At 48.4% G+C, this 23,648-nt stretch overlaps 1 protein-coding gene across 2 annotated transcripts in view; it reads left to right on the forward strand.

Moving 5' to 3' along the window:
• Window positions 1-23,648, forward strand: part of LOC116948156 (uncharacterized) — a 68,135-nt gene that overhangs the window by 22,370 nt on the left and 22,117 nt on the right. For both annotated transcript variants that reach the window (XM_032964574.2, XM_032964575.2), the window contains 19 exons: window positions 2,677-2,741; window positions 4,667-4,786; window positions 5,747-5,860; window positions 6,314-6,451; window positions 6,738-6,830; window positions 7,681-7,801; window positions 8,636-8,749; window positions 10,064-10,248; window positions 11,051-11,197; window positions 14,190-14,294; window positions 16,091-16,164; window positions 17,218-17,402; window positions 17,976-18,085; window positions 19,173-19,310; window positions 20,653-20,811; window positions 21,871-21,988; window positions 22,443-22,521; window positions 22,843-23,009; window positions 23,338-23,460. In XM_032964574.2, coding sequence (XP_032820465.2) covers window positions 2,677-2,741; window positions 4,667-4,786; window positions 5,747-5,860; window positions 6,314-6,451; window positions 6,738-6,830; window positions 7,681-7,801; window positions 8,636-8,749; window positions 10,064-10,248; window positions 11,051-11,197; window positions 14,190-14,294; window positions 16,091-16,164; window positions 17,218-17,402; window positions 17,976-18,085; window positions 19,173-19,310; window positions 20,653-20,811; window positions 21,871-21,988; window positions 22,443-22,521; window positions 22,843-23,009; window positions 23,338-23,460 — 2,355 coding nt within the window. The remainder of the gene's footprint in view (window positions 1-2,676; window positions 2,742-4,666; window positions 4,787-5,746; window positions 5,861-6,313; window positions 6,452-6,737; window positions 6,831-7,680; window positions 7,802-8,635; window positions 8,750-10,063; window positions 10,249-11,050; window positions 11,198-14,189; window positions 14,295-16,090; window positions 16,165-17,217; window positions 17,403-17,975; window positions 18,086-19,172; window positions 19,311-20,652; window positions 20,812-21,870; window positions 21,989-22,442; window positions 22,522-22,842; window positions 23,010-23,337; window positions 23,461-23,648) is intronic.

Raw genomic sequence — 23,648 nt, forward strand, 5'->3', positions numbered from 1 at the left:
TTCCTTTCCCCGTAGGGATTAGTGGGGAGCGGTAGTGTAGCGGTTAGCGCGCTGCGCTATGAACCTGGCGACCCGGGTTCGATTCCCGCTCACGGCCAACACCAGTGACGATTATCTGAACCGGTCCCAGGCCTCCCCTAGGTCGACTCAGCCTCAAATGAGTACCTGGTGCGGTGTGTAAACATTGCCACTAGGGAGACAAAGGCGGTCGGGCGTGGTGCTGGCCACCCACCCCCTCGTGTACCGTTCCAGCCTTCATAGGTGCTCGCTAACAGCACTTGCCCCTACAGTCTGTTAAGGCTATATGGGGGGTCTTTGTCTTTTGTATGTCTCTATGTGAATCTGTGGGTCTCTTATCTCTATAGTTTATCTAATTGCATCTCCCCTCCCTTAACTTTCTCAACAATAATTGTAACATGTGCTAAGGCTTTAATTTCTCAATTATTTCCTTTCCCCGTAGGAATTATCCCAACGGCCAACTTATAATTCCTATCTCTGTCCTCTCATTCACTCTCTCGTCAATCTTCTGTCCGCACTTGCGATTTTTATTACTCTACAGCACTTTAAATCGATGGCACATGATCTCTTATTGAAAACGGGCGTCTCAGTCGAGCATTGCCTCATCAGCGCCCCTTTTACATTAAAATATCTTCCCGCTTTCTAATGCCGCAACCTCGCCACTTCAGCCACCGATGAGCGGTGATGTGTGGGCAGTTAACTCACCTTGATCGCTGCATATGAAGTTACCCCCCACCTCTCACTGAGATAGCCTGCTGCGCTTGTTTTTGGGAAGCTAGTGTACGCATATGCAAATTAATTTACCATAAGTCACTCGTTACGTCGTACTCTCGCTTACCAATGCAGCTTTCCTTACTCTATTAGGGGTGTAACGATGAAGGGAAATTATGAATGCATTCAATTAACCTTTTTTGACCCTATTTATGTTGTGTGTAATGGGACCACATGAGCCCCTTGAGCCACTGGAGGCCGCTACAATGACTACATTGTTAAAAATATAAATTTCGTGAATAGAATCGTGACCACCCCTACTAGCCATATGCGTTGGTCAAGCGTCATGTTAATAACACGTGCAACACTTGATGAGTGGTCGATACGTTTTGAGAATGACGTGGTTATATGAAGTTACTTCTATAGGTAAGATAATCTGGGGAACATGGTAAAAAAAAATCACCTTTCATTCCTTTATCTCCACAGAGAGAACATAATATCTTTTAGTCCATCAGTCGTTTGGCCATCCAGACTTGACGTTTTAGTTTTTATGTGAAAGTAAAAAAAAACTGGTGAATAATTTACTAAATGTATGACCCATAATGCACCTCGACAGTGTGCCATTAGACTTTGCCAGGTAAAATAGAATCTCAATATAAGCACAGTTCTGATATGAGCGACACGTGCTTACATTACACTTCAAATGCAAAGGGCGCCTTCTGAGATGAGCACACTCGGGATTTATCAAACTTGGCCTTGCTTCCGAGAGGCGCCCTGATATGCAGCTTCTTCTCTGTTATCCATAAAACAGGTAATTTTTTGGGTTAGATCATGTAAGTATAAAGGTATCATTAAACCCGCCAAGACCCAACACAGCCAATGAGTAAGGTTTGTCGCGTAAATAAAACGTGCCAATTCGTTAATACCGTGACGTTTCGCCGGTGATTACAACAACCAGCATCATCAGGCGACAGCCAAACCCACAACATTTCTATTTACGCTATCTAACCCAAAAAAAACCTCTATTGTGGATAAGATTTGTAGCGATAAGTCTACTGCATGTTAAACCAAAAACAACATTTTAAATATATATTTTAAGTCAAAATGTTACATTTTTAATGTGGAGATATCCGAAAATTAAGGTGATTTATTCAATGTATTAACACAGTTGGTGATCTATGCATATATTAAGCATATCAATATCGGTGTGTAATAATAAATCACAGTCCTTAGTCGTTATACTGATGGATTGTTAGCCTTCCCACACCGCGTCAGGAATGGGGGTTGCTGAACCGTACTTCACCACTCTGGTCAGTGCGGGCTTGGTGAGTCCACAGGGTCCCATTCAGATTTCACTCGCCACCGATGTTTGCCGTGGCCGTTTTTTTAAATGCAGTTCGCTAACCCACTGCGTTGCAGCTCCCTCCAGATGTCGCTCCAGTGAATTCGATACACTTAAGTGATTTTTTTTACAATACATTTTTTGTCATTCTCAAAACTAATTGACAGTCTGTCACGTACATCCGCGCATGATAAGGGTGGAACGATGCATCGGTTTATTGATTAATTTTCTATTGCCAGGCTCAGGACGCATATCGAAATGCGTTTATTGAAATTATACTTTTCAGTCGGTACACGTTGCCCTTATTGGGTTCACGTCACGTTTGGCAGCCGCTAGAGGCATTACCATTCATCGCAGTGTTTAAAGATAATCAATTTTCGTAAAAGAATTGCGACTCCGAATCGCGATAATGAATCAAATGACCCCAAGGCGTTGTATTGTTCCACCCGTAAATGGTATGCGGCAAAGTTTATATCCTATTGCCATACTTTCCCTACCTTACACATACCTGCATACACACAAATGCGCACACGCGTTCGTGAATGCGTCACGCTCTGCTGCACGTATTTATAGCTGTGCGGGTACATGTGCGTCTGTTTCTGCAGTCGTGCTTGGAGAAAAATCTACCAAACGGGGAACCCAGTTGCGCACAAAGAAGTCTAAAGAGAAGGTGGGTCTCTGTGTGCTTCTGGCGCGGTGGCAGACATGTCACTTTTGCACAGTGGGATGATGGTGGTCGTACAGAGGATGTAACACTCAAAGCTCCCCACAGATAGATCCATTGAATGCGTGACTGTACTGCTACCTCCTGGCCACCTCGCAGGCTATGCACACAGCACCTCGTATTCACAGGCAGTCTCCCCATCTCCAAGTACTAACAAGGCTCAAACCTCCATCGCTCACGCTTTCCGTCGAGATGAGGCGTGTTGGTCATGGTGGTTCGGTTGTGTGTGTGTGTGTGCGTGCACGCAGGCTACACCAGGTATGCACCAAGTGCATCAAGTGCAAGAGACTCTCCTGCTCTCTGACTGTTCTCACCTGTTTACACCATTGGAACCTCCTTTGCCAGTAGCAAAATATGATTATTGTGTTTTTTTACCCTTTTATCTGGCAACAAAACTGACGCCTTTTTTTACAAGGAGTCATGTTTGCATTGACCACAATACCTGCGGTCGGAATGCAAACAAAAAACATAACTCTGATAATGTATGTGGCACTGTCCTTGAAATTGATTGGTGCACACCCGAGACAGCTTTCCTTCGAGCCTAGTCTCACATGGTGTTGGACCAGATGACGCCAAAAGGCGCACAACTCAAAGACAATGCACCTTCAGAGTATGAGAGCTCGGGGTAAGAATTTACACCATTGGAACCTCGTTTGCCATTAGCAAAATATGATAATTGTGTTTTTTTTACCCTTTTATCTGGCAACAAAACTGACAGTGCATACTTTGTCAAAGTTATGTTTTTTGTTTGCATTCCGACCGCAGGTATTGTGGTCAATGCAAACATGACTCCTTGTAAAAAAGGTGTCAGTTTTGTTGCAAGATAAAAGGGTAAAAAAAACAATTATGTTCTCACCTGGTTAAAAGAATAAACTTGAATGATTCTAGGTGATGATGATGCCATAAAATGTGAGGATGGTCAACTCTTGGGTCAAGGGTCGGAAGGAGGCATGTGCCAGATGAATAAAAAAACACAAATAATTTAAAAGATGTCCAATAAGATTTTAAAACGTATAATAATCGATTTAAAGCTTTCGTGACTGCAGTAATTCATATTCTTAGCTCTTTCGGTAAAGTCACGTTGAAGGGAAACAATAAAATAATAAAATATATATAAATCAATACAATTCTCACGACGTTTCGACCATAACACAAACGGTCATCATCAGGTGTGAAAACCAACGTTGGTTTTTAAAATTATTTTATTGTTTCCCTTCAACGTGACTTTACCGAAAGAGCTAAGAATACGTATAATTATCGTTTCCTTCTGGAGAAGGGTGGAGAAGATGTCGAATGTTTTGTGAGTTTTCTTAATGTTTCTTAAAGCAAACGTTTCGCTGTGCTTCACTACACATTTGCGGTCACGTGGACGCTTTAGTCAGTTAGGAACTGCTCAAAGATTATCCAGCGCTCGTGAAAATGTACTTTTCGAAACACGGTCAATCTTCAACCTGCATCATCTGCTCACGGATACAGCATTGTGAACTCTGTATGCACTCCACAAATTTGGCTGTCTGCCTTATGATGCCAGTTGTAATTACTGGCATGTTCTGTTTACGTGACAAACCTTCCTTGCTGGCTGTGTCGGGTGGTGGCGGGTCTAACGACACATTTATATTTACGCACTCTAACCCAAAAAAGCCTATATTATGGATGTGTACGCACTGCTGGATTGTTAACTGGGAGTGTTTGTGAGTGAGACACGTGCCAAGCAGGGGGCCTATGACAACGGGCTAATTCACGACACGGTCTCGTGTCTCTTGGGAGTGTCCCTTCAGTGGCGCGTGAGTCAACGCCGTTGTATGTGCGTACATACGTACGTTGAACTTCTTTTGCAACTTGCGTAGCCAACTGCGCTGATTTGTTCGCAGGAGAAGGGCAGGGAGGTGAACAAGCCGGAGGTTGTCGTGGCGACGGTTTTGAGCAACGGTGGCAACGGAAAACCTCGCGCCATCCCCGATGGCGTGCACCGCATCCGCGTCGACTTTAAGGTACCCGTTTTTTTTTATACCGCGGTAGCGAGGTGGTAACTACCTCGCCTGGTATACAGGAGGTTGTGGGTTCGATCCCCACCCTTGACGCCTGCTGTATATTTGGAGTTTGCGCGTCTCTCTCTGCCCGTGGTCGCGTGGATTTTTCTCCAGGTCTACCGGCTTTTCCCTCCACATTTAGAATCAACATGCATTTTAGAGTATTTGTTTGCTATAAATTTCCACATGGTTATAAGCCACTTCAGTGGGCTATCATTTGTGGCCAGGTCACTTCTGAAAAAGAGCCATGTAGCTCGGTGGGCCTTACTTGGTAAAACAAAACATAGTTTAAATCGTTTTTTTGTTCAAGGTCAAGAGGTAGTCTCGTGCACTGCCTGTTTGTTACCGTCACTTCTTCGCTGTCGCTTGTCTCCTGGAACATCTCGTATTTATTGTAAAGTCGACGTGCGACCGCCCGTGGACTGCGCTCGTAGTTCTGTCATCACTGCCACCATCTGGAGTCAGGCCTTCCTTTTGGTTACTGACCTCTGGGAACCGCCTGTATCAGCCGGTAACCTGGCCTCTTCAATGTGACGTCATCTTGCAATGTCACAAGTAATGATGCCATCAGAAGGCAAATTATATCGGCGCTATTTTTTTTATCGCCACGTTTTGGGCAACACTTTAAGCTGGTTGTCTTAATTTTCCAATGGGCAATTCCCTAATGGCCGCACGACTCTGTGATGAATTCTGTTCACATCGCAATGTGGTTACGAGAGTTATTGTGATTCACTATTTCTATTTTAGTTTGAGAGTGTTAAAAATGATCGACGCTTTAATCAAATCGAAACACCCTGAATTGCGACAACCTATTAATGTGTGGGGTTTTGGTGGGGGGCAGGGGGGAGAGTATTGCCATGCTGAGCTGCAGTGAGGTTAGCGGCAAGATGCTAGAAGCGTATTTGCGTGTTGCGTTCGCAGGAGGACTGCGACATCGACAACGTATGGAGGATGGGTGGCCTCTCCCTCCTCACCTCCGGGGTGATCGCACCGCGAGTCATCTGCTTCCTGTGCGCCAGCAGTGGCATTCACGAGGTGCGAATGATCCTGTGACCCCAGTGACCCTGTCATTATCACGATCACTATCGTAGTATCATCATACTCATCGTCATCATTGCATCCCAACCAATATCTTCGTTGTCATCGTTATCATCATCTAAACCAAAATCATCATCTTTGCTACCGTACTCGTCCGATGAGCACGTTTGGCCACGTACGGTGCGAAAGAATTTCAACATACATTTGTATTCACGCCATTCTAATAGTGCAAGGCTATCACGAAGGCGCTGCGTTTCACAGACGCAGTCTGCACTAGTTTCACAGTCTGGGGCGATCTTACTACGTGCAATCCCAGTTGAGTATTTCCTTCACCACCACCATCAATATTGTCACCAATCATTGCCATCCTTACCTTAATAGGTGCTCGCCAACAGTCTGCTGCTTGAGGTTACGGGACTGAGCGGGATATTTACTCTTGTCTATTCGTAGCTGGTGTACTGCCGCGTGTGCTGCGAGGCGTTCCACTCGTTCTGCCTGGGAGAGGGCGAGCGCCCGCTGGAGGGAGAGATGGAGAACTGGGTGTGCCGGCGCTGCAAGTTCTGCCACGTCTGCGGCCGTCAGAACCGGGTACGTGCCCGCTGGCTCCCTCCCCTCCCTCCCCACCGACGGGGGGGCCCTGGATGTCGACGCTTATTGACGCCAGCGTTGAATTGGTTGGCATCAATATCTCCGGTACCTGTTTTCTGACACGGAGGTGCTCGCTGCTCTGCGAGATTAATAAATTAATTCTTCTCGTTGCATGATTCCGAAAGCTCAGTTGGCCGTATGTCGGGTAAAAACCAGGGCGAAAACATGTAAATAACGTGTGTATTCCTTCAGCGTGAATATCGTTTTGTGTTTGTGCGTGTGGTAGCTTCTTCAGTGCGACAAATGCCACAACACCTACCACTCGGAGTGTCTCGGACCGAACTACCCCAGCAAACCGACGAATCGCAAGCGCGTTTGGGTACGTGGATACTGAAAACTAATTTCTTTGGAACTGCTTTTTGTGTTCAGTTTGTTGTCCTTCCCCCACACCCATGATTAGCACAGTTAGTTATGTACAGTGCGAAAGAAGTTCAACATACATACACGCATACCGCGACCACACCTGCTAACAGGGCGATGACGTAACTCAGCGGTAGCGTCTTTCCTGGCATGCAGGAAGTCGTGGGTTCGATCATGACCCTGATACGTGCTGCATATTTGGAGTTTGCATGTTCTCCCCGTGGTCGCGTGGATTTTTCTCCGGGTTCTCCAGTTTTTCCCTCCACATTTCGAGTGAACATCACGCGTTTGGAGTATTTGGCTGCTATACATTTCCACGTGATAATCCACTTCGTCAAGTGATCATACGTGACCAGGTCGCTTCTGAGCAGAGAGCAATTTTAGCTCAGTGGGCCTTACCTGGTAACATTAAGACAGTTACTAACCAGGCTCAGACCTGCGTCGCTTCTGATCTCCGACGAGATGGGGCGTTTTGATTTAAAGCTTTCGTGACTGCAGTAATTCATATTCTTAGCTCTTTCGGTAAAGTCACGTTGAAGGGAAACAATAAAATAATAAAATATATATAAACAATAAAAATTCTCACGACGTTTCGACCATAACGCAAACACACCTGATGACGACCGTTTGTGTTATGGTCGAAACGTCGTGAGAATTTTCATTGTCTTATATATATTTTATTATTTTATTGTTTCCCTTCAACGTGACTTTACCGAAAGAGCTAAGAATATGAGATGGGGCGTGTTGTTCATGGTGGTTCGGTTGTGTGTGTGTGTGTGTGTACGTGTGCTCGCGCGCGTATCGGTCAGGTGTGCACCAAGTGCGTGAAATGCAAGAGCTGCGGCGCCACAACGCCCGGCAAGGGCTGGGACGCGCAGTGGTCGCACGACTTCTCGCTTTGCCACGACTGCGGGAAGCTTTTCGACAAAGGTGAAGCGCTTACCAGACGCCCGCCGCAACCGGTGGCCCACAAGCGGTCTTATTTCTGCCATCGCAGACGAGCTGTTGACGTTGCCGTCAATGTCGGCTCACTATTACAACCCCCCCCGGGTTCCACTGCACAGCCGAGTAGCGCCGGGGCCGTGGCACCGGGTAGTTTTTTTCCATTGCAGGAGCCAAGCTGTGTGACGCTGTCAGCACATGCAATATAAGTGGATATGTTTTCACGAGTGAAATAATTCCCGTCTCGAGATGCGGTCACATTTCCGACGCTCTGGAATTCACATTGTGTTGTACTGCATTGAAGGCCCACTGAAATCGATAAATCGTTACTTACCTACTCGCTTGGGTCTGCATACAAGACAAATACAAAGGTCCCCCATGAAGCCTTGACAGAATTTTGGGTAAATTTCTGTTAGCGAGCACCTAATGAAGGCCGGCACAGCACGAGTGGGTGGGTGGCAAGCACCATGCCTGGCCGTCCTTTGTCGCCTGAGTGGTGATGTTTATACACCGCACCAGCTACTCATTTCATGCCGATTCGACCTCGGGAAAGCCCAGAACCGGTTCAGATATTCATCACGGATTGTCGACCGCGACCAGGAATCTTAATTTGGGTCGTTGGGGTTCATGACGCAAAGTACTGACCGCTACACTACCTCTCCCCACACACACACGCAAGTGCTTTGAATCGCACACTCCCAGAGAGCTGGAGGACTTCAATCGCCGGTTTTAAAAGCGACAGGCGAGAGCTGGGTGCCGGTGGCATCGCTGTTTGACTGAGCTCCTGTGCGCTCACTCGCTCCCTCCACCGTCGTCTCGCAGGGAACTTCTGCCCCGTGTGCAACCGATGTTACGACGACGACGACTACGAGAGCAAGATGATGCAGTGCGGGAAGTGCGAGCGCTGGGTGCACGCCAAGTGCGAGAGCCTCTCCGGTGAGTGGGGGCCGTCCCGCAGGGGAAGGGGGGCGCGAGGTGGGGCAGAAGCTGTGCCGTGAGGCTTCATTGTGGGTGCCGCAGGGATTTGTTCCCGGTTTGTTTCACACACGAGGGTGCTGTGTTCGTGAATAAAGGTTAGTTAAAGGTTATTTAACTCCCGTCGCAGCAAGATGCGCAAAGAGGCATGGAGACGTGCATATCTGCATTCACACTCAAGTTACCATTATAATATAAGTTACGCTGACTCGCAGCAATACTGTCATTTATTTTAACACGCATTTCTTTTCTCTCATTATTTTCTTGCACATTTTGTCCAAACACGGCGCACAGCAAGCACTGGTATTGGTAATCTGCGAGCAAAGTCTCACGGCAATCAATGTAGCAGTTTCGTAGTTTTGAAAACATGTGAAGCGTTCTCGGATGGGCAGATGGACAGATAATGGACAGACAGATAATAATCGATGGACAGATGGATAACAGAGCCGAATGTACTGATGAATTGTTAACAGACAGCAGATTGATGGGTGGATGGACGGATAACACACGGATGAACGAACGGACTAACATAATTTCGGGAAATATTAATGAGTAGCCTTTCAATTCCCCGAGAAATCGCTCCCATTTCCCGATTGATCCCCCCTTGTGTGACTACCGCATCTTGGCTGTGGCTGTGGTGTTGCTTGGGGGGAGCGGTATTGTAGAGGTTAATGTGCAGCACTACTAACCCCGCGACCCCAGTTTGATTCCCGCCCACGGTGAACATCGGTGACGAATATCTGAACCGGTCTTGGGCCTCCCCTAGGTCGACTCAGCTTCAAACGAGTACCCGGCGCTGTGTGTGTAAACATCGCCACTGGGGAGACAGAGGCAGCCGGGCGTGGTGCTGGCCACCTACCCCCTCGAGTGCTGCGTCGTCCTTCATAGATGCTCGCTAACAGCACTTGCCCCAACAGTCTGTTAACACTTTCCCATACCGATGACGTCCACGTACTTCATTGGGACGGAATCGGAAGAAAAATAAAATAACTTGATCGGTACTGAGGCTCCCACAAGGCCATGTGGGAGGGGGCGTGTGGCACAATTTGGCGCCAGCTGCCGTAGAGTGCGGTCGTGTCCCTACAGTTCTCGGCGGTGAGCACAATGTCTTTGAAAACAACCTCTCTTCATGAAATTAACACGAACCACTTGCGCGTTCCGGGATTCAGCGGTGAACGGGACCCACTCTGCAACATGCAGACGTCGGGAAAGAGGTTAATCGGCCCTATGGGGGGCGGTGGGTTCTTTGTCTTTGTTTTGTGTCGCCGTGCGCAGACGAGATGTACGAGATCCTGTCGAGCCTGCCCGAGAGCGTGGTGTACACGTGCGTGCGCTGCACCGAGTCCCGACCGGCCGAGTGGAGCGTGGCGCTCGCCGCCGAGCTGCAGGCCGGCCTGCAGCTGGTTGCGAGCGCCCTCGCGGCCTCGCGCGTTTCCGCCAGCCTGCACCGGCACCGGCAGGTGGGCAACCGCGCCCAGCACCAGTGCTTTTTGAGGTTGGATTGCCACCTCCTTGAGATGCAACAAAAATATCTCGCGATACCAGAATAAACTAAAAACTAAACTATTTTACCAGGTAAGGCCCCACTGAGCTATATAGCTCTTCTTCAGAAGCGCCCTGGCCACAAAGGATAGCTCAGAGAAGTAGTTTATCACGTGGAAATTTATAGCAACCAAATGCTCTTAAACGCCTGTTGCTTCTAAATATGGAGGGAAAAACCGGAGGACCCAGAGAAAAATCCACGAAATCAGGGGCATAGCATGCAAACTCCAAAAATACAGCCGGCATCAGAGTCGGGATCAAACCCACAACATCCTGTATACCAGGCGAGGGAGTTAACATATCGCCATCGGGGATAACTGCATGTTAAATGCTTTATATTGAATAGTATTTTATTATGCCACGAACAAAAAAAAGGACGTTTAATGTCCCAGAAAGACTTGCCAGAATTGCCAGTAATAGAACAATCCTGGGATAACCATGGCAGGTTTGCAACTTAGCTGTTGGGTGTCCCGGTTATTTTTGCGGCACTAAGCCACTGACCCTTGACGAGTGAGGAGCAGCTCACGATTTTACCAGCATGCACCTAAATATATTGCATGCATTGTTTTTTTTTTCAAGCACGGTTCTTCCATTACCCGAAGATATTTCTCACGAGTAATCCGAGCGTTAACCATACGATTGTCAATCCCCGTCGAGTGACCGTAATAACAAATGCCTCACGTACGGGTAATTTTTTTTTTACCCTCTGTATTTCTACAGTCAAGCAAAGCGGCCAGCGAGGCTCAATCGGGCACCTCAGCTGGTGCTGCGGACAGCCCTGTCGCCACGGATACGGAGCGGCAGGACCTGCCCACGGACCTGGAGGGGGTGAAGCGGAAGCTGGAGCGTGGGGCCTACAACAGCTTGGTTAGGCATCCGAGCACAATGCCTGCTCCCAAAATTAACCAATTAATTTACTGGGCGCGTCACGTAAAAATGGATTGAAACCAATTCTTGTTTTACGCTCACGGTATATGCAACTAATTGTAAGTGTGCAAATGGTTAATTTACAGTTCATACAAATTGAACTTAAATGATGTGCGATTGTTGTGTTTTAGGGGTAATGTAGTGGACAAAACTATCCATACTGGGCAGAAAGAAACAACATGATTGAGATGATTAAAACGAGACAAAGAAAATAATCTTCGATCAAACTGTAAAACCAAATTGTGACATTTTATGGAATCATATGCCTTTCCATCGCCGACGCCTTGCGACCATATGTCAGTAAAGCCATTATACGAGCTCTACTTTAATAGAGCAGCGATTTTGCTGCTGCTTATTTGATCTGCTAATTGATGCGTTAACTGCCTCGTCAGTATGTGATTAGAGCAGAGGGTCCTCCCGGCCCAAGACTTTATTTCAAATGCCCCATGGCCACATGAGGCTTACCACTTCCATATGGCCCACAAAATATATTTTTTTTCCTCACTGCAAGCATCTTGGCTGCACAAATCTGAGTTCCAGAGGGATATATTTTTGACAACCTGGCAACAACCAACATGTTTGTGATTGTGGCGCGCGCTCAGTAGTCAATTCCGTCACAGAAAGGGCCTCAAATAGTGACAGAATGTATCGATTCTTATGCTAGTGTCTGGACCCGCCATAGGTATTCAAACTGCCATTTGCCCCACGGTAAGGAAAAGCTTCCTGACCGAGTGTGGTTCGCAATCAGAAAGTCGTGAGTTAAAATCCTTGTCGGGGCTCAATCCAGCCTTTCACCCCTCTGGGGTCAATCAGATGAGTAGCACTGTGTGGGAAGTCAACAGTTGTCTTCATTTTGAAAGACTTCTGCCCACCATAGCAATGTAAGCTTTCCACCTGTTGGCTCTTGTGCCCATCATTAATGTGGGATTTCCACCAATGGCTCTTGTGCCCACCATTAATGTGAAATTTACACCATTGGCTCTTGTGTCCACCTTAACAATGTAGGATGTACACCATTGGCTCTTGTGTCCACCATTAATGTAGAATTTACACCATTAGCTCTTGTGCCCACCATGACAATGTAGGATTTACACCATTGGCTCTTGTGTCCACCATGACAATGTAGAATTGACACCATTGGCTCTTGTGCCCACCATAACAATGTAGGATTTACACCATTGGCTCTTGTGCCCACCATAACAATGTAGGATTTACACCATTGGCTCTTGTGTCCACCATGATAATGTAGGATTTATACCATTGGCTCTTGTGCCCACCTTAACAATGTAGGATTTATACCATTGGCTCTTGTGCCCACTTTAACAATGTAGGATTTACACCATTGGCTCTTGTGCCCACCATGACAATGTAGAATTGACACCATTGGCTCTTGTGTCCACCATGACAATGTAGGATTTACACCATTGGCTCTTGTGTCCACCTTAACAATGTAGGATTTACACCATTGGCTCTTGTGTCCACCATTAATGTGGGATTTACACCATTGGCTCTTGTGTCCACCATTAATGTAGGATTTACACCATTGGCTCTTGTGTCCACCTTAACAATGTAGGATTTACACCATTGGCTCTTGTGTCCACCTTAACAATGTAGGATTTACACCATTAGCTCTTGTGTCCACCTTAACAATGTAGGATTTACACCGTTGGCTCTTGTGCCCACCATGACAATGTAGGATGTACACCATTGGCTCTTGTGTCCACCATGACAATGTAGGATTTACACCATTGGCTCTTGTGCCCACCATAACAATGTAGAATTGACACCATTGGCGCTTGTGCCCACCATGACAATGTAGGATTTACACCATTGGCTCTTGTGTCCACCATGACAATGTAGGATTTACACCGTTGGCTCTTGTGCCCACCATGACAATGTAGGATGTACACCATTGGCTCTTGTGCCCACCATAACAATGTAGAATTGACACCATTGGCGCTTGTGCCCACCATAACAATGTAGGATTTACACCATTGGCTCTTGTGCCCACCATGACAATGTAGGATTTACACCATTGGCTCTTGTGTCCACCATTAATGTAGAATTTACACCATTGGCGCTTGTGCCCACCATGATAATGTAGGATTTACACCATTGGCTCTTGTGCCCACCATAACAATGTAGGATTTACACCATTGGCTCTTGTGTCCACCATGACAATGTAGGATGTACACCATTGGCTCTTGTGTCCACCATAACAATGTAGGATTTCCACCATTGGCTCTTCTGTCCACCTTAACAATGTAGGATGTACACCATTGCCTCTTGTGTCCACCTTAACAATGTAGGATTTACACCATTGGCGCTTGTGCCCACCATGACAATGTAGGATTTACACCATTGGCTCTTGTGTCCACCATGACAATGTAGGATTTACACCATTGGCTCTTGTGCCCACCATGACAATGTAGGATTTACACCATTGGCTCTTGTGCCCACCATGACAATGTAGGATTTACACCATTGGCTCTTGTGCCCACCATTAATGTAGGATTTACACCATTGGCGCTTGTGCCCACCATGATAATGTAGGATTTACACCATTGGCTCTTGTGTCCACCATAACAATGTAGGATTTACACCATTGGCTCTTGTGTCCACCTTAACAATGTAGGATTTACACCATTGGCTCTTGTGTCCACCATGACAATGTAGGATTTACACCATTGGCTCTTGTGTCCACCATAACAATGTAAGATTTACACCATTGGCTCTTGTGTCCACCTTAACAATGTAGGATTTACACCATTGGCTCTTGTGCCCACCATGACAATCTAGGATTTCCACCATTAGCTCTTATGCCCACCATAGCAATGTGAACATTTCGACCATTGGCTCTTGTGCCTGCCATAGCAGTGTAGGATTTGCACCGCTCTGTCATGTTCATTTTGTGTACTGTTGACGTTGCCAGACGGGGTTTTGCGACGACGTGACGAGGGTGCTCCAGTGCGACGCCGACGTCACGCAGCCGGAGGTCAAGCGAGCGGCCGCGACTCTCAAAGGGCTCTTCACCAGGGTTCGTCGCGCGTCCCCCGGGTCACCGATTTTTCCCAGTTTCCCACCTTCATAGCAAGTGTGCGGGGTGATCTCTGGCCCTGCAGGCCGGAGTACAGACTGCGGCTTCATTTCCCATGGGCCCGTAAGCCACGAGTGGTCAACCGCTTCGAAATGGTCCCCGTGAACGCTAATTATCCATCGTAGCGAGCAGTTTTATACGAACTAGTCGGGTACTAGGCGCCACGATGGCAAGATGTTAACTAGCTTGCCTCGTATGCAAGAGATTATGGGTTCGATCCAGACACTGATGCCTGTGTATTTGGAGTTTGCATGTTTGTTTACCCGTGGTCGTGTGGATTTTTCTCCGGGTCCTCCGGTTTCCCCTCCACATTGAGAAACATGCGTTTAGAGTTTTTTTGCTGCTCTAAATTTCCACGTGATAAGCCACTTCGTTGCGCTATGATTTATGGCCAGGTAACTTCGGGAAAAGAGCTCTATAACTCAGTCGGCCTTACCAGGTTAAAATTTGTTAATAGATAAATTACAAGAGAGAGGGAATATTCTCGACATAGCAACAGAGCGAGATAAATTTGAGTGTGCTCGCTAACAAGTGACTGAGGACCTCCGTTCGCGTATGACCCACCCAAGGATGATTGATAGTCCTATTCGGTACAGAGGTACTGAATAGGACTATTGCTCACCCCAGCATTATACAAAGAGATATTGACATAGATCATGAGTGGGTTTGTTGACCTGTCAAATTTTTTTAATGGGTATTTTAATAATGGAATTAATTTATTTTGGAAACCCTCACCGAGTATCATGGCTCTTTTTCAAGAGGGCACTGTATTAAGATGTGTGGCCAATTTTATTTTTAAGAAGGCTTTTTTTCCGTTTGGGATGAGACCGGGGTACCCAGAGAGACAGACACTATGAAAAATAAAGAGACACATAGATAAAGAGAAACGGAGAAGCACAGAGAGACACGGAGAAAGCGAGAGACACGGAGACGCACAGAGATATAGATTGATATATTAAGAAAAACAGACTCGGAAAGAGACAAACACAGAGAGATGGAGACAGAGACACAGAGATAGAACAACTGTATGCAATGGCGGAGCCAGGATTTTCAGATAGGGGGGGCAACCCCTCCAGCAATGAAAAATTATAGAAGAGTTGTGAGTAAGTAAGGAGTTGTTAGTAAGTAAGGACTTGTCCCTTGCTTTTTATTCGACGCGTGTGCGACGATGGCACAGCCATTGATTCGTACCACGTTGTGTGATCGGCATCACGCTCGCTGAAGGTGTTGATGCCTTCAGGGAAGTCGTGTTTGTTATACGCAACTGCGCACAATTCTGAGTCTCTTATAACCGATTTGCCGTTACTTATTGACAATAATGAACTCAGACTATTGTCCTAGCATCTCATAGAGTCCCTGGCACATAATATGCTACATAGTGGCAGTGGGGATCGAAATTATGGATTTCGATCGGATCATTGGGGGGGCACGTGCCACCCCACCCCCCCCCACTCGCTCCGCCAGTGACTGTATGTATGTTGAACTTCTTTAGCCAACCGTGCTAATTGGAGGTGCGAATAGAACAGAGAAACGATGTAACCGAGACATTAATCAGGCCCAGAGAAAGAGAAAGACAGACAGAGGTTGGCACAGAGAGACAGAGCACGGCTCCACTCGGGGGTACGCTGAATGCAAAGCCCGCCCTGAATGACGTTGTACCCCTGCTGCTGCTGCTGCTGCTGCGGTTGTGCCATGTGTGAACTAACGACGCATCTGTGTCATCGTCCGCCCCACAGCAAATGGAGAAAGTCTTCCCGTGGTTTGACATCCGAGGATCAAGGTTCTGGGACCAGAATCGCACCCAGGATATGTGAGTTGCATTGCGTTGGGGAGGTTGGGGTGGAGGGGGGGGGATTGTAAAGGATCCACCGACCCCTTGTAAAATCTTATCGTGCAATTAACCCTTTCCCATTCCGATGACGTACGTGCGTGTACGTCATCGGAATAGAATCGAATCCAAACAGAATCGGAAGTAAAAGGCCAACGCGGGAGTGCGTTTGGCACATTTTTGACGCGAGCTTTCATGGCGTGCGGCAGTTGTGCCGCTACAGTTCTCTCCGGTAAGTGTACAGTACAGTGTCTTTAAAAACAGCGGCGCTACGCCTCTCTTAAGTAAAATTGACGCCGAACTGCTTGCGCGTTGTTTTCGGGGTTCGGCGGCGAACGGTGACCCTGGAAACGTGCAGCAGACGTCATCGGAACGGAAAAGGGTTCGGAATGGGCTCTTGCAGCATTTACTCATGCACAGGGGATCATGTCGTGAGCATTCCTGTTAGCGTTCAACATTGCTTTAGAGTTCGTTTAATATTGCCTTTGTCGAGCCTCGCCTCGCCCCCCGCCCCCCCCCCCCCCCCCGAGTGTTTTACTAATACTCTCCCCCCCTTTAAGCAATTTCATGCTGCAGGGTTGTGAGAGTCTGTTTTTAATCGATGGGTTTGTGTCCCGCTACTCGCCTAACAAACATTCAGCTTAATTGTCGTCGCAATCGTTTCTGTCCACGTTTATAAATGCACTTTGAGATTATTTGGATGCTATAAATGTCCACTTGATAAGCCACTTCGTTGAGCTATCATTTGTGGCCAGGTCGCTTCTGAAATAGAAGCTAATAGCTCAGTGGGTTACCTGGTAAAATTCTGACCTGCCCCGAATGGACATCTATAGCTCATTATTTTTACCTACGTGACTTTACTGAATAGAACCAAAGAGTATGGATCCTTGCAGTCACGAAAGCTTCAAATCTAGAAAGGATAAAGATATATATATTCTGATTTTATCTCGCGTTTATTTTCTACAACTTTTGCGCTCCCTACATGACCGATCGACCGACGTTCTTTCCTTCTTTCCGCCTCCCCGCGCACGCCAGTGGGCTGTTGCCCAACGCCGTCCTGCCCCCCTCCGCGGACCACGATTACGCGCAGTGGCGTGAGCGCGAAGGGGAGGGGGCCACGCTGGCCGCGGGCGGCGCCCCCCACAGTCAGCCTCCGCTCCTCAAGAAGATCGTCCCGGCGCCGCGTCGCAAGGCCTCCACCGACGCTCAGGACGACAGCGGTAAGGGCAACCCCCTGGGCCCGTTTTTAGACTAAAACTAAACTATAAACTATTTTATATTTAACCAGGTAAGGCCCACTGAGCTATACGTAGAGCTCTTTTTCAGAAGCGACCTGGCCACACATAATAGCTCGACAAAGTGGCTTGCCATCACGTGGGAATGTATAGCACCGGCCACATACTCTTAAATGCGTGTTTCTTCATCGGGAGGGAAACATTGGAGGACCCGGATAAAAATCCACGCGATCACGGGGGGAAACATGCAAACTCCAAATATGCACGCGTCAGGGTCGGGATCGAACCCACGACCTCCTCAGATTTATCCATTGTTCCCCTCCACATTTAAAAACATGCGTTTAGATTATTTAACTGCTATACATATCCACGTGATAAGCTACTTCACTGACTATCATACGTGGCCAGGTGGCTTCTGAAAAGAGCTATGTAGCTCAGTGGGCCTAAGGACCTGGTAAAATTAAAATTAATTTACTTAAATAAATTTCAGTCTGTTCGGAGCGTTATTTAACTTGGGCTGTGTTACGCTGTCCGGGCGTGTTGCCACCTGTCTTGCAGCTGCAGCCGACGGTGGCGGCGACAGCGCCATGGAGGTGGACGTCCCGGTGGACAAGGAGGACAACCGCCAGTGCATGTTGTGTCTCAGCTACGGCGACCAGAGCTCGAACGTACGCGCCGCACACTCCTAAAAACCCGCGACTCTCTTCCACCGAGATTCTCTCTCTCTCTCTCATGACTCTCTCTCGGTCTTGCGTATTGCTCGATGAATAGCCAATGTATAAGTCTGTCCAGATTAGTCGTCCAGGGAATGGCTTCATTTTGGATGTGTGGGGGGGATTGCACGACTGTGTGGTCGATGGTCTGGATGGTGTTTCCACAATCGCCTGCCAGGCACTTTCGTTGAGTGTGCACGTGGGCACCCCCATATTTTTTTAATCCTTTTCATAACATTTTGAAATGCCAGCAAAACTTAAATTTTTAGGTGGGGCACTGCTCCGCATTATTGTGCGGCTTTTCAGTCAATAGTTTTCTTTGACACACCTTAGCCCACGAATATTACGAACAGTAACAGTGCCTTACTCTTTGGTTCTTTTGGTAAAGTCACGTAGGTAGAAAAATAATAGATCGCGACGTTTTCGATCGCAACACAAGCGACCGTCATCAGTTTGAACAGATATAGCAGGCGAACTGCTGACATAGACTATGACATGAAGTGGAAGACTATGACATAGACTATGTCAGCAGTTCTCCTGCTGTATCTGTTCCGCCTGGTGACGGCCGCTTGTGTTGCGATCGAAAGGTCGCGATCTATGATTTTTCTAACCTACGCGACTTTACCGAGAGAACCAAAGAGTTTGGATTCCTGCAGTCACGAAAGCTTCAAATCAAGATAGTAACAGTGCCATTGTGGCACCAAAACTCTGGAACTCCTTCCCCTTCGAGGTCATGACTTGAAAGACACTTAGAAATCTTCACATCTCAACTAAAAACGTATCTGTTTAAAATAGCTCTCTCTTTACTTATTTTCAAACGCCTCTCTCGCTTCTTCTTTCCTTGGTTGATGTTAAACTATTTGCCGCCCTTCCATGCATAGCGCCCTGAGTACGACTGTTTAAGGGCCCTTTGTAAATTATTATTATTACTACTATTCAAAGTGGCTTCTTAATGTCAGCAAAGGAAGGGCGTTCCAGAATACAAGGTCCGACCGCGAACGGCTAACAAGGGGGGGGGGTGCGACCGACGGGCCTCTTGCAGGAGGCGGGGAGGCTGCTCGGAATCGGGCAGGACGAGTGGACGCACTCCAACTGCGCCGTGTGGTCGGCCGAGGTGTTCGAAGACGACGACGGATCGCTCAAGAACGTCCACGCCGCCGTGTGGCGGGGCAAGCAGCTGGTACGTGGGGTCCGGTTGCCGGCACCGTCCCGTCGCTCGCTCCCCTCCCTTCCCCAGCACCTCCGATATGCCTCCGCTCAGTTTTTCTGGGGGTTCACACATTGAGATCGCTTCACGCACGCAGCGCAGCCTTTCATTGGCGAGCCAAAGCTTCGGTCAACCCCGTTCACCGCTGCATCTCGGAACGCTCGCAAGCGGTTTAGCGTTAATTTCAATTAGAGAGGCGTAGTGCCGTTGTTTTTAGAGACATTGAACTGTGCTCGCTGCAGAAAACCGTAGCGACACGATTGCCACAATCTATGATAGTCGGTGCCAAAACTGTGCCACACGCCCTCCCGCATTGGCCTTTTACTTTTGATTCCAATCAGAATCGATTCCATTATGATGATGTAAACGTACGCAATCGGAACAGGAAACGGGTTTAAATGATGTCAGGGGGAGATGTGGCCGGGTGGCTGGCAGATCGGAGGCCTAAGTTGGCACTGCTGGGGAGCCTCGTTTTGAATACAGGCTGTGATTAAACGGTGTTATCTGCCCGGTCACCAATGACAGCACATAAACAAACAAACGAAATCACCTAAAACGTACGCATTACAGCGCTTGTTGAATGAAAAAAATGTAGGTTTGCTTGTCGTGCAGGCGGCGCCAAAATCAGAAAGCTCGCATGGCCGTTCACCGTGTAAGCAGGGCGAGTGGGCGAGTGGGTGTGGCTGTGTAGAAGTGAGTGGGGCTGAAGGAGGAGGAAGACGCTTCCAACTCACCACCCGTCCCATTTGAACGTCCCAGGAAGTTCAACAACTCCTTCCCCTCCCCCAATATCCGACGCATTTGCTTTGACGATCAGTCGAATGCGACGATCATGATCGTTTCAGATCCCTGATCGGCACGGTCGGCTGCATACGGCGCGAAAGAAGTTCAAAAATACATACACGTGTGCACGTACACACACCATCTGTTATCCATAAGAGGTTTTTTTGGTTAAATGACTAGGATATAAATGTGTTGTTAAACCCACCACCACCCGACACAGCCAATTAGTACGGTTTGTCACGTAAGTAAAATATGCCAATTAGTTACTCGTTCAGCACTCCAGTGTGTTGGAGAGTCAACACATTTATAGTTACGCGATCTCACCCAAAAAAAACTCTTAACATGGATAATACCCTTCGTTTTGTCACTGTCGAAATGTAGCTCAAATCGGCACCGTCACCCATGTTGAAGTTAAAAGAGTCTTAAAGGAAACTGGAGTCACGTGACTAACACAACAGTACGAACCCCTGGCTATATTCGCGCGCCGGTTTGACCCGATGAGGTCTGTTCCCCCCTCCCCCCACCCCCGCAGCGGTGCGAGCACTGCGGGCGCATGGGCGCCACCGTAGGCTGCTGTCTGCCCGCGTGCCAGGCCAACTTCCACTTCATGTGCGCCCGCGCCCGCAGCTGCGTCTTCCAGGACGACAAGAAGCTCTATTGCCAGCGGCACAAGGACCTCATCCGAGGGGAGGTGCGTGGAAGCGAGCGAGCGAGCGATCGTCATCAGCGGCATCATCGTCACTTAGGGTGCCGCGGTGGCGAGATGTTAACTAGTTCCCTTGCCTGATATGCAGGAGGTCGTGGGTTCTCTCTCTCTCTCCCCGTGGTCGTGTGGATTTTTACTCCTGGGCCTCCAGTTATTCCCTCTATATTTAGATCAATGTGCATTTAGAGTATTTGACTGCTGTAAATTTTTCCACGTGATAAGCCACTTCCTTGAGCTATCATTTGTGATCGCCAGGTCGCTTCTGAAAAATAGCCATACAGCTCAATGGGGCCTTACCTGGTAAAATAAAAAATAGTTTAGTTTTTAATTAACTTTAATATACATGCCGTGCCTCCCATGCAGTATATCTCGTGGCGCCTTGTGGCAGTGGACCCCTCAGTAGCAGCTCTCACTGTGTGGCGCAGGGCGAAACGCAGCACCGGTCAGCGAGTGGACGTTAGTTTGCTAGCACGAGGCGATGTTGCCATGTGCCTTCGTAATTCAATCGTATGTCCACGTGAAGCCTCAGGAGGCACACGGCAGCGGTCCGAGGCGCTGATTGCTGTGCCGTGATGGGGATTCACAACGAGCTTGAAACCGGCTACACAGTTGAGCCCCTTTGTCCTGCTGCTGCCTAAAATAATGTCCACAATTGAGAACCTTGCTGGTGTGCGTGAGTGTGCACCGAGTATGGTAAGGACACACGGCATGCAAGACTTGCTGCTAGGGCTGTGCCTGTGGTCGCAATTCTGCCTTTTACTCTCCAGAAATCACCTTTTGTGAGTGTGTGTGTGATTACTCGTGCTGTGAAGAGTTGTTCGCATGACCCGTCGGCGATGGCCTGTCTGCCTCGGCGGTTCCTGGGGCTCTTCGTCACTGCTGTCGGTGATGGGCCAGCTGCGGCTCGTTGTCACTCTTTCCTCTCTCAGATGTTGTCCTGGCACTGACGTCGATTTCCCCTCCCCCCTTTCTTCCCCATCCTCATGCCCCATGCACTCCCCGTGTTGTCCGCTGCGTGTCCCCGTGGCGTCCCCGTGCACGCAGGTTGTGGCGGAGGATGGGTTCGAGGTCCTGCGTCGCGTCTTTGTCGACTTCGAGGGGATAGGCCTGCGTCGGAAGTTCCTCTCCGGCCTGGAGCCCGACAAGATCCAGATGATGATCGGTGACTGCAGCCTCCACCGCTATCGCTGTCTCTGCCATCATCTTTGCTACCATGACAACCGCCACCACAACCACTGTAGACCGACGCCACCATGATGAATCATTACGCAAATAGTTGAAAGTGATCCATTTTTCTAAACTTTGCCAAATGTAACGGTGCCCAGGAGGGGCAGTTGATCTTTTTAAGACGTTTTGTCTAACCCAGGGGTCGGCGACCAAAATAAACAATTGCCATTTTTTTTCTAATTCGGTAAAACACTCAATATTTCAAGAGCCGCAACGCACGTGAAGAACGTCACGGAGAAGTCCTTAAAGAGCCGCGTGCTTCTCCGGCCACACAATGCCGACCCCTGGTCTAAACCGACAATATTGAAAATTCCCAGTGCCTAGAATACAGTGGTTTGTTACGATCCGTTCTTCACCGCTGTGTGTCCCCTGCGCGTGTCGCGATTCAGGTTCTCTGACCATCGAGTGCCTGGGCGTCCTCAATGACCTGTCGCTCTACGAAGGGAAGCTCTTCCCCATTGGATACCAGTGAGTGACGCGTTTAAGCTTTCCCAACGCAGAAAGACGCACCACATCTCTGCCGTTGGGCATCCAGATGTTTGCGAGCGCTCTCGGATGAAGTGCTGCACTCGGACGGGTGCGTGGTAGGGGGGTGTGTTCCTGGTTTTTTAGTTTGTCAAGAAAAATCTGAAATTGAGAGGCGTTAAAAAAAACGAGACTTATCACGATCCGAAAATGTTTTTCTCGGATTAATAAAAAAAAAAAGTGACAGCACAGGAATTTTAGCGAAATGACGTTCTCAGCCCAGTCATCAATGATGTCTCTCTGTCCGTCCCGCCGCCGCCGTAGGTGCACGCGTGTCTACTGGAGCACGGCGGACGCGCGCCGCCTTTGCGTCTACACCTGCAAGGTGCTCGAGTTCCGTCCGGAGAGCACGACCACGGACGTAAACAGCACGCTCATCCACGGGGAGAACCAGACCATCACGCACAGCCCGCCGCCTCCCACCGCCGCCGGTACGCCACGGCTAGCATCATCGGCAAATATCTAAACCAGTCCCTGGCCTCACCTAGGTTGACTCGGCCTTAACGGATGTGTAAACATCAACGCTGGGGATGCAAAGGCTGGCGATACCACCCCCCCCCCCCCCCTCGTGCAACTGTATGTATGTTGAACTTCTTTCGCTCCCTGTGTAACCCAACAGCGCTAATCGTAGGTGCGAGGGGAAGGACAACAATCGTGCCGACCTTAATAGCCGGTCGCTAGCACCACACGCCCCAGTGAAAACAGTCTGTGTGGCTACACGGGGGGCCGATCTTTGTTTTTTGCACGCGCAACACGCAGGAGGCTTGGACGTGGTGATGACGGTGCAGTGCTCGGTGGCACCCATGGCGCGCCCGTGCCCAGCGCCCCGCCCCAGCGTGCCCACCAGCTTCTCCCCGACGCGACGACCTCTGCCCTCACCGGGTACGTTCCCACGCCCTCGCCAACGCTCGCACGTTGCGCCACAATGTTACCCAAGCTTCTTGGCAAATTTTAAAAGTGAGTGACGATGATCGCGATGTGTAAAACTAAAACTAAACTATTTTTTTTATTTTACCAGGTAAGGTCCCACTGAGATATGTAGCTGCTTTTCAGAAGTGACCTGGCTATAA

This window comes from Petromyzon marinus, chromosome 32 (genome assembly GCF_048934315.1).
Source record: "Petromyzon marinus isolate PM22_M1 ecotype Great Lakes invasive population chromosome 32, UKy_Petmar_22M1.pri1.0, whole genome shotgun sequence".
Classification (NCBI taxonomy): Eukaryota; Metazoa; Chordata; class Hyperoartia; order Petromyzontiformes; family Petromyzontidae; genus Petromyzon; species Petromyzon marinus.